The sequence below is a fragment of the Perca fluviatilis genome, chromosome 12 (assembly GCF_010015445.1).
Source record: "Perca fluviatilis chromosome 12, GENO_Pfluv_1.0, whole genome shotgun sequence".
In the NCBI taxonomy this organism is placed as follows: domain Eukaryota; kingdom Metazoa; phylum Chordata; class Actinopteri; order Perciformes; family Percidae; genus Perca; species Perca fluviatilis.
The window spans coordinates 14,798,597-14,811,752 of NC_053123.1; the positions used below are offsets into that span (position 1 = coordinate 14,798,597).

Genomic DNA, 13,156 nt, shown 5'->3' on the forward strand with positions numbered 1-13,156 from the left:
ACATTGTTACTTTCCACCCCTGTGAAAAACATGCATGTATAAGTATGGATGGGATATAATACAATAGCAGGATAGCTATAGAGTGCATGTTTACAATACTTGTTTGTTTCCATCAGGAAACTAAAACAGAGGATGCCGACTATGATTGAGGAAGACTTGTGAGGTTCATTTTGCTGAAATTCTAAAACAGTGGTTCCCAAAGTCACTTATTTTGTGACCTCCAGTCACAGGTTATGGCCTTTGTGTGAACATGAGTTGTGAACAGTTCACCTGAAGAGCAGTTTTTTTTCTTCTAGTTTGGTTCTTCTTGGAAGATTGTTAAGTACCTGCAAAGGTCAAAGCATGCATTCAGAGAAAAAAACATTATTTTGTGTTGTGTTGTTTTTCTTTTCTTTCTTTCTTATCACTTTAACCATTTGAGGGCTCTTGACCCACAGTGGGAATCACTGCTCTAAAATATATAACTATTTCTTTGTGCGCATTTACTCCATACATTACGGCAAATGTGGTTGTGCGCTCATAAGCCTGTCAATACTGTAGAGTCAAACAAGGAGGCGCGTCCTCTCTCCATGGCTTCAGCAGAAGGGGGGGGGGGGTAATGTGTCACATTTTTTAACTCTTATGCACACATGCTTGTAGCGTTATGTGAATGAATCAGTGCATTGTGCAGGTATGAGGTGAGTCCACGTGGCAGGTTTAACTTTGCCTTTTTTTTTAAACAACAGCACATGCAATGGCTTTTGACTGAACTACCGTAAAACCAGCTGAATGAACTAATAATAAGTAACGAAATGATACGTCTATCTGGCAGGCTGCAGACTGTGTTCACACTTAGCACATTTGCTAGTTACCACTTCTACTTTTATATATCTACTTGCAAACGTTTATTTTTGTTTAGCCTACTTAAAAAGTGCAAGGTGTTGTGCGTCGCATTCACTGCTATCAGATGACATCAGCCAGCACGACACAGGACAGGGGAGATCAGTCATTCCTGGAAGATCAATTCCTGCTGGAAGAGGCAAATGTCCATGTTGTAATAGTTGTAACCTATGGTTGTAACGTTAATATCTACGGCGCTTCCGGGTCTGAAAAATTAAGCCAATGCGGAAGTGCCTTAAACCTGCATTCTATCCATGGATGTATTGATTCTATCTCATTTCCAGTAGAGGGCGATTCCACAACCGCAAAAAGAAGGTGGCTTGCATAGAAGTCTACGAGAAAATGACCCTAGTTCTCACTTGATTTATTAACTCCGTAAACATTTTCATAATTATTTATGGTCTCAATTGCAAGTTTCATATCTTCCCTAATACAGCATGATGTTCATTTAGTAAGTTATGGTCCCAATTATTTAAAAATAGACAATAAAGCAGGGCATCCTTTAGGGCGTGGCTTCGCCAACCTTTCGGATGAGAGGGTGGAGCTGGGAAGGATGACGCAGCCAAGCCAGTGTCTCATTATCAGCTATGGGTATCCATGGCAGTGTGAGCTGTGAACTTGTTTTCGGTGTTGTCCATGTTTTTGTCAAATGTTGACCCTCTCACTGTGTAATTATTTTTTATTTTTTTTTACATCAAAGTTAATTGTAAGATTTTGGTCGCCTTAAAACGTCTTGTTCAGCGTTCCCTGCTGATTTTCTGTACTGCTGTACATGCAGATTAATGGCGTCACTACCCAGAGGTCTGTGTTTACTATAAAACAAAGATTTGCTTCAGAAGGGTTGAAATTTAGAAACTTTCTTTCTTTAGCATTTAGCTTAGCGTAGCGCCCTTGCGATGGTCACGTCATCCTCCCCAGCTCCACCCTCTCTTTGAAAGATCTTCACACAGAAGATGGCGATGGCCATTTACCAAACTCAAGGCTTCAAAACAGTAGTCCACAAACCAATGGGTGATGTCACTAATGGATGATGTCACTAACGTCCATTATTCAGTCTGTGGAGCTGACTTAACCACAGCCACATTGTGTGTCGTTCTCCTTGTCATTTGACTGTGTTATAAATGTCGATGTGTTCTCTTTGTCGTTTGAGTAGCTTACTTCTAAACCGATCTCGTTGCACTTTTAGTGCAACTCAACAACCAGTTAGGCTATCTTTGTTATAAGTCAGGTTTGGATTTCTTAAATAAGTTAGTAAAATTTAGAAAGCAATTGAGAGGGCTGGGGTACAGGCGCAAATTTCTCAGTAGTCAGGTGAGGGTCAGGGAAGAAGGGTAGCCAAAGCGGACCCTCACAATTTAGTCCAAAGTGAAATGTTTTGTCTGACCAACCTGAATATATTCAATTAACACTGATATAAGACAGAGGAAATTAGCACACATTTTAGAAGCTGAGGCTAGAGAATGTTTATATTTTGAATGATTAAAGGATTCTCATAATTGTTGCTGATTAATTTTCTGAGGATTGATCAATCAACTAATATTCACTTAATTTTTCACCCTAAGGTCCCACCTGTTGGCACATCTTCTCTATCTGCTTCTGGCAGCAGGGAGAGATGTCACAGGGAAGGAGGTAGACAGGAAGCCCAACTTTGTTCTGATGATGGTGGACGATCTGGGCATCGGTGATGTAGGATGCTACGGTAATGACACCATCAGGTCAGTTGTAACAAATGTGTTACGTATGGTGCTGTTTCTGTGCGTTTCTTCCTTGTTTTCTCACCCATTGTCTGCTTCTATTCTCTCTTATTTCTGACTTCAACTTTTCATTGTCAACAATGTATTTTATCATCTTCACAGCCTGTTTATTCCATCATGTCTGTAGTATGTCAATATCTCTGTTTCTTCTCTCATTCTGATTCCTGGAATTTAATGTGTATTCATTTTTATTATCTACATGTCTCTATAGGAGCATTATTATAGCAAAGCTTTGTATATGGAGAGTTGTGTATCTCAATCCGTGAGTGTGTAATCAGCTTTGTAAATGTGTAAAATGCGTATTGAGATTTGTGAATGTGTACAAGAATCTGCAAATGTGTAAAAGACAATCTGTGTATACGTAATCTGATTGTAAATGTGTCAAAATAAATCTCCAAATCTGTATTCAGATTTTCAAGTGTTTTGAGATTTGTAGATATGTAGACAAATATGTAAATGCATACATTGATCTGCACATGGGTAGAGAAATCTGTAAATTCGTACAAAAATGTAAATACATAAATAGATCTTATTGGCTGAAAAGTACGTACTGCTCTGCTCGCACTGTGCTTCAATAGCAATACAGCCTACATACCACAAATTTATTAAACACACAAGCATTGAGATACAGTTGCCCAACTCTCCACATGCATACGTCTCTGTTCTACCTATTAACTACACCTATGTACACCTGTTCTGTCCCTGTAGAACTCCTAACATAGACAGACTTGCTTCTGAAGGGGTAAAGTTGACTCAGCACATTGCAGCTGCTCCTCTCTGCACCCCGAGCCGGGCCGCATTTATGACGGGGCGCTATGCACTCCGCTCAGGTAACAGATACTCTTAAACTTATTTGTCAGTGCAAAAATTAGCCTCCTGGTCATATTTCTACAGCAATGTTTGACAGTATGTTCCATATTGTTTTATTTTTGCTCACGTGTGTGTCTGTGGACTAGGACTGGGTAGCACAGGCCGTGTGCAGGTTCTGCTGTTCCTTGGAGGTTCAGGGGGGCTGCCACCCAGTGAGACCACCTTTGCTAAAAGGCTACAGCAACACGGATACACCACCAGCTTAGTGGGTGAGGCGACATAATGTGATCATTTATTCTTTGGTTGTCATTGTGAAATGTCTCCTGACCCTCCCTCAGGTAACAGAGTTATGGACACTTCAGCCGGTCAGATGTGCGCCATCATGTAGGTACTTGAAGCTTGGTCAGCTGTACAGGATGGCACTTGGTTGTTTACACGCAGCAAGGTGTATGGAATATAGAGTGTGTGTCTGTCTGTGCTCAACTTCTCTTGGTCTTTTACTTACTACTACGTGTGTGTTTTAGAAAGTATAAGAACAAGACTAGGTCAAAACCTAGTATGTGGCTGGACTGTGTACAGTATGGTCAATGTGCCATATTTATTTATTTATTTATTATTATTATTATTCCTGAAATCACCATACTGAGTGAAGTTGGAAAGAATGAAGAACACAGACATCAATCAGTATCAGTCCTTTTGTCCTGTCCTATGTCCTCGTCCCTCTGCTAAAATTATGTAAGTACCACTGGTATAGAGAGGCGGGCTGGTTTGTCTCAGCCAGCAGCTAAGAATTTGTCAAATTTTAAGATACATGGCAAACTAAGCTAAACAGTTAGACTATATGCAGACAGGTTTTGTTTTAGCTTGTCTGTAAGAGAATAGAATCGTAATGTAAGTGTAGGTATACTGTAGTAATACAAGTTTGCATTAGTTTGGAGTCACTGGGTCACATGACATAGAAGATATTGAAAAAACTGCAATCATTGTCTATTAAAATATGCATATATAATAAACAGAACGGCTGTCAGCACACCCTGAGGACAGGGCTGCCGGCGCCAATTTATTTTGAAAGAGCAATGGCCAATGAGGAAGCACAACACTCACATCATCAATAACTCTGACCAAGGGTGCAACCTTATCACTCATTCACTCACTCAGTGACTCAGTGACAGACTTTCGTGTTTATAGGGCTATCCTCGCTCTGCGGTACCACCCAAAACGTATTATCTCTCTCATAAGGAGGCAACTTGAGTGTAGTAGTTGCATCAACATTTTCACACTTAAGCATTGGCAGCACAAAAAAAGACATATGGTTTTGCATTTGGCATATACTGTACACTGTTTTATGCAAGAGAAAGGAGGATGTTGAAATGAAACAATTTAGCAAAGTGAAAGGCTGGTGTGTATTCACATTCCTGTATCTTCTTTTTGTTTTTTAGTGTCTGGTTCTCTCTCTCTTTTTCTTGCTCTGCAGGTAAGTGGCACTTGGGTTTGAACTGTGAACACAGAGGTGACCACTGCCACCATCCGAACCAGCATGGCTTCAGTTATTTCTATGGTCTGCCATTCACCCTGTTCAATGACTGTGTGCCCGGACAGGGGAGTGATATCCTGGCAGACCTCCAGCACGCACTACGAAATCTGACCATGTTGCTTGTAGTTGGACTTTTTACACTGGTAAAGGTGATTTTGTCAGTTGGTCAGTTTAGCTTTCTCTCCTTCGAAATCATCACACAAAGGTACATCTGAAAAAGACATATAGAGGCACATACAGTAATATGAGAAAAATATGTCTAGAAAGCTACAGCTAGAAACCAAAATGAAAATAAATAAAATTGAGAGATACATTTGGGTTAGCAGATGAAGAAGAAGAAATTGGAAAACAAAGAGTTGCTGTGCCGTTCGCCCCAAAGCAAAATAACTAATGTGTAATCACTGAGACATGAGCCACAGGGTTTAAAAAAAAAAGAAGATTGGAACAAAACCAGCAATTGTGAAATTCACAGTCACGTCTGCCTGAAACCTGCTTTAGGGAAAAGCAAGTAATATCGAAACTCAGTGAAGACTTGGCAATGGCAGGTACCTGTAGGATGAATGGGAACCAGCTGTGCCAAAGGTAGAGCAAACAAAAAAAGCTTGAAAAGAGGAAGAATGAACCAGTCCAAATAGAGAACTCAAGTTAGAGGTCCCAGCAGGAAGACAGAAGCCTATAAAACTATTTCAGATCTAAATTTAAATACTGTACAGTATGTGTGAACAAAGGACACAATGTACTCCGTGTTCTACTCGCAAAAATGGTCTTTGGTAATGGTTTGTGATGTCATCTAGTGGCAAAATCTTGGAATTGCACTTCCAGACAGTAATATGACGTGTCATGGTAGCATATTATTACATGTCCAGTGCAATACAGTCCAACAGCCCTGCAATAAATTCGAATTGTGGAGATGATAATGTTAAATATTGGTTGAGACATTATCGGAGAGATGTTAATTCAACAATAATTTTTTTAGGTTTTAGTTTGTGGTGATTAATTATATTATAAGGTGGACATATTTTCCCCTTCCCTCACTGTGTATATACGTAAGGATATTTCACTCTCTTATGCATATTTTTGATATACCTTATGTATTCTTTATTTATATTTTTTAATTGTTTAGGGTTTTAAAGACATATGCTGGACTTTTATATGCAACTTCACAACGTCATTAAAAGTCTGTGTTTACATCCATTGTTTTGATTGAGAGACCCCTAGCAGCAGAAAATTACATATTGTACGTTAAGTAACTTCATTGAAGTGTCCAATGGCAGTTGTTTTATTTTGTGTGTGTGCTTTGTTTCTAAATGCACTGTGTGTTATATGTTTTCAGGTGTGTGTCCATGTGTGTGGCCTCTTTGAAGTCAGCCTGTGGCTATTTGTAGCACTTTTTTTTCTCAGTATCCTAGCAACCGCTGTGTGGTGTATGCCCTTTAAACTCCTGCCGACTTGGAACTGCATCATCATGAGGAACCAAGAAGTAACTGAACAGCCAATGACAGTGGAGACACTGCCCCAGAGGTTGCTGGGAGAAGCACAAAGCTTTATAAAGAGGTATGTGTTGTTTATTTTTCTTAACATTACTTCTGAAACAGAAAATGACATCACCACCATAATCCCCTGAGTATTTACCGCACCAGGACGCTGAGAGTTAGGGTTAGGGGATTGGTCAGGGGATAGGACATGTACATGTAAGCATGGACATCTGGCCAATAGTAGTGTGTGAATGCTATTGAAGGGCGGGTCTTGGCGTGGCCATAGTGGGGAAAAGAAATATCGCCACCAGGACAGGGTATGTGGGATTGATTTGGAATAAACTGCAGTGCCCGTGTTTATGTGGCTCATTTGTGTGTGTGTGTGTGTGTGTGTGTGTGTGTGTGTGTGTGTGTGTGTGTGTGTGTGTGTGTGTGTGTGTGTGTGTGTGTGTGTGTGTGTGTGTGTGTGTGTGTGTGTGTGTGTGTGTGTGTGTGTGTGTGTGTGTGTGTGTGTGTGTGTGTGTGTGTGTGTGTGTGTGTGTGAGAGAATCTACCGGGACCCCTTCATGAATGTCCCTTGGAATAATTTGATGTAGCCTATTTTTTTTTAAAGTTATATAGTCTGAGTTATGTGAAAGAACAACACAAGATAAATGTATTAGAAACAATATTAGACATGTATTAAACATATTTGCAGATGAAAATTATAGATTTGTAAGATTAAAAAGTAATCTATGAACCATTATAGATTTAAAAGTTGATTGAATATATATATATATATATATATATATATATATATATATATATATATATATATATATATATATATATATATATATATATATATATATATATATATATATATATAAAATTTTATATTTCTTACTATAAATCCTTTTAAGACACATTTTTATATCATGATTTTATATCATGATGTTCCAGAGTGCCACAGACTCCTGGGGGTCATGGCACTTTGAGAATCACTGTGTTAGTTGATGTGGTTGTTTGTTTTGGATATAAGTGGAGGTGTATGGCACTTGGGAATAAGCTACAGTATATCAGGGATTGGCTACACAGGCAACACTGTTTGTGGGATTTATTGACAATAAGAAAAATACAGTGTCGCTTTATCCTTCATCATACTTGACAAAAAAACGTATCTCCTCTTCTCTTCAGGAATGTTGATAATCCATTCCTCCTATTCTTCTCATTGGCCCATGTCCACACACCACTTTTTAAAACCCCTGCCTTTGCTGGCAAAAGTCGCCATGGTCGCTACGGTGATAACCTAGAAGAAGTTGACTGGATGATCGGTAAATATATTTGGCATGCATTTTTAAACATTTTATACTGGCCCTTTAGTTCTGATTGGCCATCAGCTACCCAATGCAACATTTCACGAAGGTGCAAACATCCTATCATCACTGGGTTCTACCTATACTACTCATCTGTGCGTGTGTCAAAGTTATGCTAACTGCTAGAAATAACAAAACTACGAAAGAAAAGACAGTCCTTTTAACCATCAGGAAAGTCAGAGAAATCCTACTGTCTCTATCTGTTTATGGAACTCGCCATAGCCAACCATCTCTAATGCTTTTAATGTTAATATGCTTTCTAGGTAAAATCACAGAGACGGTGGACTCCCTTGGCCTAGCCAACAATACTCTGATGTACTTTACATCAGACCATGGTGGACACCTAGAGGATGCTGATTCCATCATCGGCCAGAAAGGAGGCTGGAACGGCATTTATAAAGGTAGACATCATCTTACATCTTTTTTAATGAGTCACTTTAACTGCCATCGTTGATGCTGTCATCCACGTATTAATCTGGTATTTGAGCTCTCAAAACATCTATTAACAGTTGATGAAACATTAACAGCATAGAAAGTTGATGAAAAATGACTGGGGAAGTACTAGTAGTAGTAATATGTTACATATTGGTTAAATGAACATTATATCACAGGCATATCTTTCTTACTGCATTTACTACAAAAAAATAGATATTTGCGTTGTGTAATTTCTCTTAATCACTCACCTATAGGTGGAAAAGCCATGGGAGGGTGGGAGGGTGGGATCAGGGTGCCTGGTATTTTCCGCTGGCCTGGCAGACTGGCAGCTGGAAGAGTAGTGGATGAGCCCACTAGCCTCATGGACCTGTATCCAACACTGAAATATTTGGCCAAGGACACACAACCAGACAGGTAAAGATTACGGGTGCTGTCTGTGAGTCTTATTTGTTTCTTCAGATTTTTCTTCTCTGAAAGGTTGAAAAGCTTCTGTATTTGTTGAATAGAATAGTGCACCAAACCATTGTTTACAGTTACAAAAAGAGGTGAGAAAGGACCATACAATTACTCTAAACCAGAGCATAATAATTAAGGCATTTTGTAGTCGGATGATTACAGTGTGAAGCCAAAGGTACCTTATTATCTGTAAACAGCTATGGCTTTTGTATCGGAGAAGGCTGCTGTGTGGAAACTGATTTAGCTAATTTTGCAAGCAGTGTAGGTGGCATATGTACTATTTATTACTATAACTTATTTACTTACTATTGATCCTGACATAACAAGCTTGTTTTATTCTGTTGCCAAGATAATTATTTTCCGGGTACACTAGTTATAATATGATCATTACAATGTGAGATAGTTCATTATTGAATAAAAGGCTTTCTGCCTGTAGTGTTGTGGTAATGGTATCTCCCTTGATTTTATAGTACAATTGTATCTCACCTTTCCCCTCTTCTCTCTCTGTTTCTCTTAATAATACCTCTGTCCCAGACAATCAGATGGCTATAACCTCATGCCACTGTTGGAGGGGAAGGTAGACCGATCAGAGCATGAATTTATGTTCCATTACTGTGGAATCTACCTGAATGCAGTACGCTGGCACCCACCTGGAAGTAAGTTCACACATGTAGACATAGAGATGCAGTCAATCATCTAGCAGACAAATGTTTTTATTATAAAGGTCTGATGTTATGTGACATTTTGTGAATGGCAAAACCTTGGACATGCTTGTTGTTTAAACATGAATGTAACTGAGAAATCTGATGAGGGATGGATATTATTTAGATTTTAGCTCTTCCAATTCCTTTCTGCATATCAGTTCCAGTTGTTATTGAATCCTGAATCTGATTCTTGGCAAATTATTTGACAAGCAGAGGCACCAAAATATGTTAAAAGTGAGCTTTAACCTGTCACAGTATAAACATGTGCATGTTCACATCGTTCATCATCTGGTTGGTGTTTCCATCCAGGTGACTCCCTCTTCAAGGTGCACTTTTTCACTCCCAACTTTTCTCCCCCGGGAGCCGGGGGATGCTATGACACGAAGGTCTGTCTATGTCATGGAGATCATGTGACGCACCACAGCCCCCCACTGCTGTACGACCTTTTCCACGATCCCTCAGAGTCCCGCCCACTGACACCTGATACTGAGCCGAGATACGCTGAAATCCTCGAGCAGACTGCCAAAGCTGTGGAGAGACATCGAAATACCCTCACAAACAAGCAGGCATCTGATGATACTCATTCGCACCCCAACGCAGATGTGCCCAGCGTTCAAAGCCAGATGACATGGGACAAGATTCTGTGGAGACCCCGGCTTCAGCCCTGCTGTGGGACTTTTCCATTCTGCGGCTGCAAGGAGGAACCAACCCATATTTAAGGGAAAAAGTCCACCACACGGTCCTAAAAAGTTGCAAAAAAACAAAAACAGCTTGTGTTTGGTAAAGCTCCTCTGGACTCTACAGCAGAGTTATCACTTTTTTCAAGAATAGCTCAGGGTACATTTAGGAGCTTTTAAATTGATTGAACAATGCAATTAATTGTAACTAAGTTTGAAATGTAGACCATAAAGTCCATATCACTCGATGGTGTTTTAAGCCCCCAACATCGACTTCAAGGCAGCGCTGCGACCGTTGACTTCAAGGCACCTAACCCTAACTCTAACCATTGCCTTTCAGGCAGCGCTGCCTGGAAGATGACGTTGGGGGCTTAAAACACCAAACACCGTCCATATCATGTAGTGAAATTAAAATAAACAACACACCAAATTTAGTCAAAATTGACTAAACTTATATTATAATGAAGTCACCCAAAATCGATGGAAAGTACTGAAACTGATCAAAATTAAATGATTGAACAATGCATTGACTGCACTATACATGGAGTAAGTGCATTGAATGAATGCAAAAGTGCCAAAAAAAGATGCATCTTCGCTTACATGAAGGGGAAGTGTTTTATTTCATGTGTATCATTTATTATTGATGGATCTGTTCAGTTGGTGCTCTTAATTCTTACAATAACTAGTTTAGTTAGTAACATAATATCAGTGCTTTAAATATGTGTGACAATAAAATGGCTATTCAAAATAACTGCATTTCTGTCACATTGAATACATAATTTAATCTTAGTTATTTCCCCCTGAATTCTATGAGTCCTTTGTTAGTGTTTCAGTCACTCTGCTTACATCCAGACTGGTAGTGAGGTTATCAGACTTGTCGTAATGCTTGTGAGTTTCTCTTTCATAGCTTCTCTTTCATAGCTCTAACAGTCAGTCTAACATTTTGGTTAAGCAGGACTGAAAACAGGTAGTAGTTTAGAATGGGCCATTAGAGGGCAGAGTCAGACTGTGTTTGGATGATAGCTATATGTGTTGTGTGATTATATGTGAGAGAGAGAGAGAGAGAGAGACTTGTGTTGGTACACAAACACATGAGTGTAATATATGAATAAAGCACGTAACATTTTGATTATGCTGTAAAAGTATAACATTGCATCAGTAGCGCTTGGCTGCTAGTTACAAATGAAATCCCTCAAGAATAATTATCCATCCCTCCACCACCATTTTCCTTGTTTCCTTCTATCCCTGTTTTTCTTAATTCTTCTTAATATTCTCCCTCATCATTTCTTCCTCCTCTTGTATTCATCCAAATTGTTTTGGTGACAATATGATACTTGTTGATCTCGGAAAGAGAGTTTTCCTCTCACTCCCCTTCATTAATGTCCAAGCACAAGGTCTGCTGCAGAACAGCATTGCTCAAAGACATTAAGGCATGGTGGATGTTGTCCCCCCAGGCTGGTCTAGTTTGTACAAAAGGACACAATGTGGCTCCACAGATCTTCAGTAATAAAGATCTGTGTGAATTTCTCCATCATCAGTGTCATCATTGTTGATTAACATCATCATGCTGCTCTCGCACTCGTCTCCCTCCAGCAGTGGCTGGCTGTCAAAACATCAAAGTCTAGTCAACAATTGTTCTCCTTCCTGTCCTCCATCTCCTCAAACAACTTTCTTCATCGCCTCCTCCTTGTTGTCCTCCCATCTTCCTCCTCCTCTCCCTCCAGGAATTCCACCCACATCTGCAAGTAAGGAGGGGATTTTCATCATCATCATCTTCATCACTAATCGTTGCCATCACGATCATAGTATTTACTTCTCTCCCTTTCAGCAGTGCCCCCTACATCAAACACTCAGCAAGTTCATTATGGTAGCCAATCCATATCTGTAATAATAAGTCATGCAGTCGACCATACATGTTGACATTTGGCTGTATGTCAAAGTTAATGATGGCTGGTGGGATAGAATGTTGCTGGCTGTACATCATGTCACACACACATAACTATGTGCACATGCTTGTGCACCTACATGCACACAGTATGTCATGTTTTGAACAGATCAGTGGCTTTCTGTAAAGGTCAGTGTTTAAGGAGAAGCCATAAAGCATTTTTTACAACCCCCTGTTTGACACAGAAACACAACTTGAAAAGATGTACTTTAATTATTGCATGGCGGCTTAAACACTGGAAATAGCTCTCTTGTATTAATATGCATGTTACACAAACTGTAATAGCTAAGGGGCTGTTGTTGCTTTGTTTTGATTTAGTTGTAGGTTTGTGCCTATAGTTTGGGTGATGTTTAGAATAGAGGTCATTATAGAGCAGAGAATGTTTTTAAAATGAATAGTGTCAGTCAACTGTGGCAGAATATCTTTTGTTGTGGAAAATCGGTTTAACATCTTAGCAATTAGTTTGAAGTGACTATTTTTTTAAAGAAAGTGATGAAAAAAAACATTCTGATACTGACATTTTAATTGTCAAATACATACATACACACACACACACACACACACACCACAATTGTTCTATTAATCAAATGTTATACTGCTTTTGAATGACAACAAACAAGTATTGTAACAAAAACAATGTGTTTATTTCTTTGCAAAAAACTGTGGGGTGGGGTGACTTCCTGGACTCACTGTGACGACTGAGTTTGCCAGGGGTTGTACCACTGGACCTGCACAGAGACCTAAACTATATGCTGCAACTATAAGCACCTAACCACGCTATGCTTGGAGATGCTGCACAGACGTGCTAGGCAGATGGAAAAACTGTTCTTCAAGAAATAGTGGGCAATTACCCTGAAAAACACAAAGTGTTTCTGTTTGTGTTTTTCAGGGTCCAAACACAGTAGCTGTGTGTTGGCTGTGGAAGTGTGGGAAGGAAAGAAAAAGATAATCTATTTATATGCATGAAAATGAGGGCAGAGTCTCCATGGCCAGCCTTACTGCTCTGTTCGGCTGAGGTTTTGTTTAAACCACAACTGACCTCTGTGGTAAAGCCATCACATACCATTACAATCTATGCCCAACACAGCGTGCACTCTTTGCCCTCCTATGCCTTTTATTATTTCCTCAAAAT

The 13,156-nt window shown here is 39.5% G+C and overlaps 1 protein-coding gene across 6 annotated transcripts; it reads left to right on the plus strand.

Moving 5' to 3' along the window:
* The first annotated feature begins 588 nt into the window (after positions 1–588).
* On the plus strand, positions 589–10,830 carry arsh (arylsulfatase H). 6 transcript variants are annotated; one of them, XM_039818033.1, is made up of 12 exons: positions 589–677; positions 2,442–2,594; positions 3,342–3,463; positions 3,590–3,712; positions 4,883–4,917; positions 5,043–5,126; positions 6,311–6,531; positions 7,629–7,765; positions 8,071–8,208; positions 8,497–8,656; positions 9,233–9,354; positions 9,712–10,830. In XM_039818033.1, the coding sequence occupies exons 1-12, from the start codon at positions 673–675 to the stop codon at positions 10,119–10,121; spliced, it is 1,710 nt and encodes a 569-aa protein (XP_039673967.1). In that variant the 5' UTR covers positions 589–672; the 3' UTR covers positions 10,122–10,830. The 6 variants fall into 6 exon arrangements, with proteins under 6 accessions (XP_039673967.1, XP_039673968.1, XP_039673970.1 ...); XM_039818034.1 differs by having other exon boundaries at positions 5,043–5,120; XM_039818036.1 differs by lacking the exon at positions 5,043–5,126.
* The last annotated feature ends 2,326 nt before the right edge of the window (positions 10,831–13,156 follow it).

Bases quoted from the DNA above. Each gene is read 5' to 3' on its own strand.
- arsh (XM_039818031.1), top strand. The intron at 5,127-6,310 runs GTGATTTTGTCA...ATATGTTTTCAG, and splicing joins GACTTTTTACACTGGTAAAG to GTGTGTGTCCATGTGTGTGG. The intron at 9,355-9,711 runs GTAAGTTCACAC...GTTTCCATCCAG, and splicing joins ACGCTGGCACCCACCTGGAA to GTGACTCCCTCTTCAAGGTG.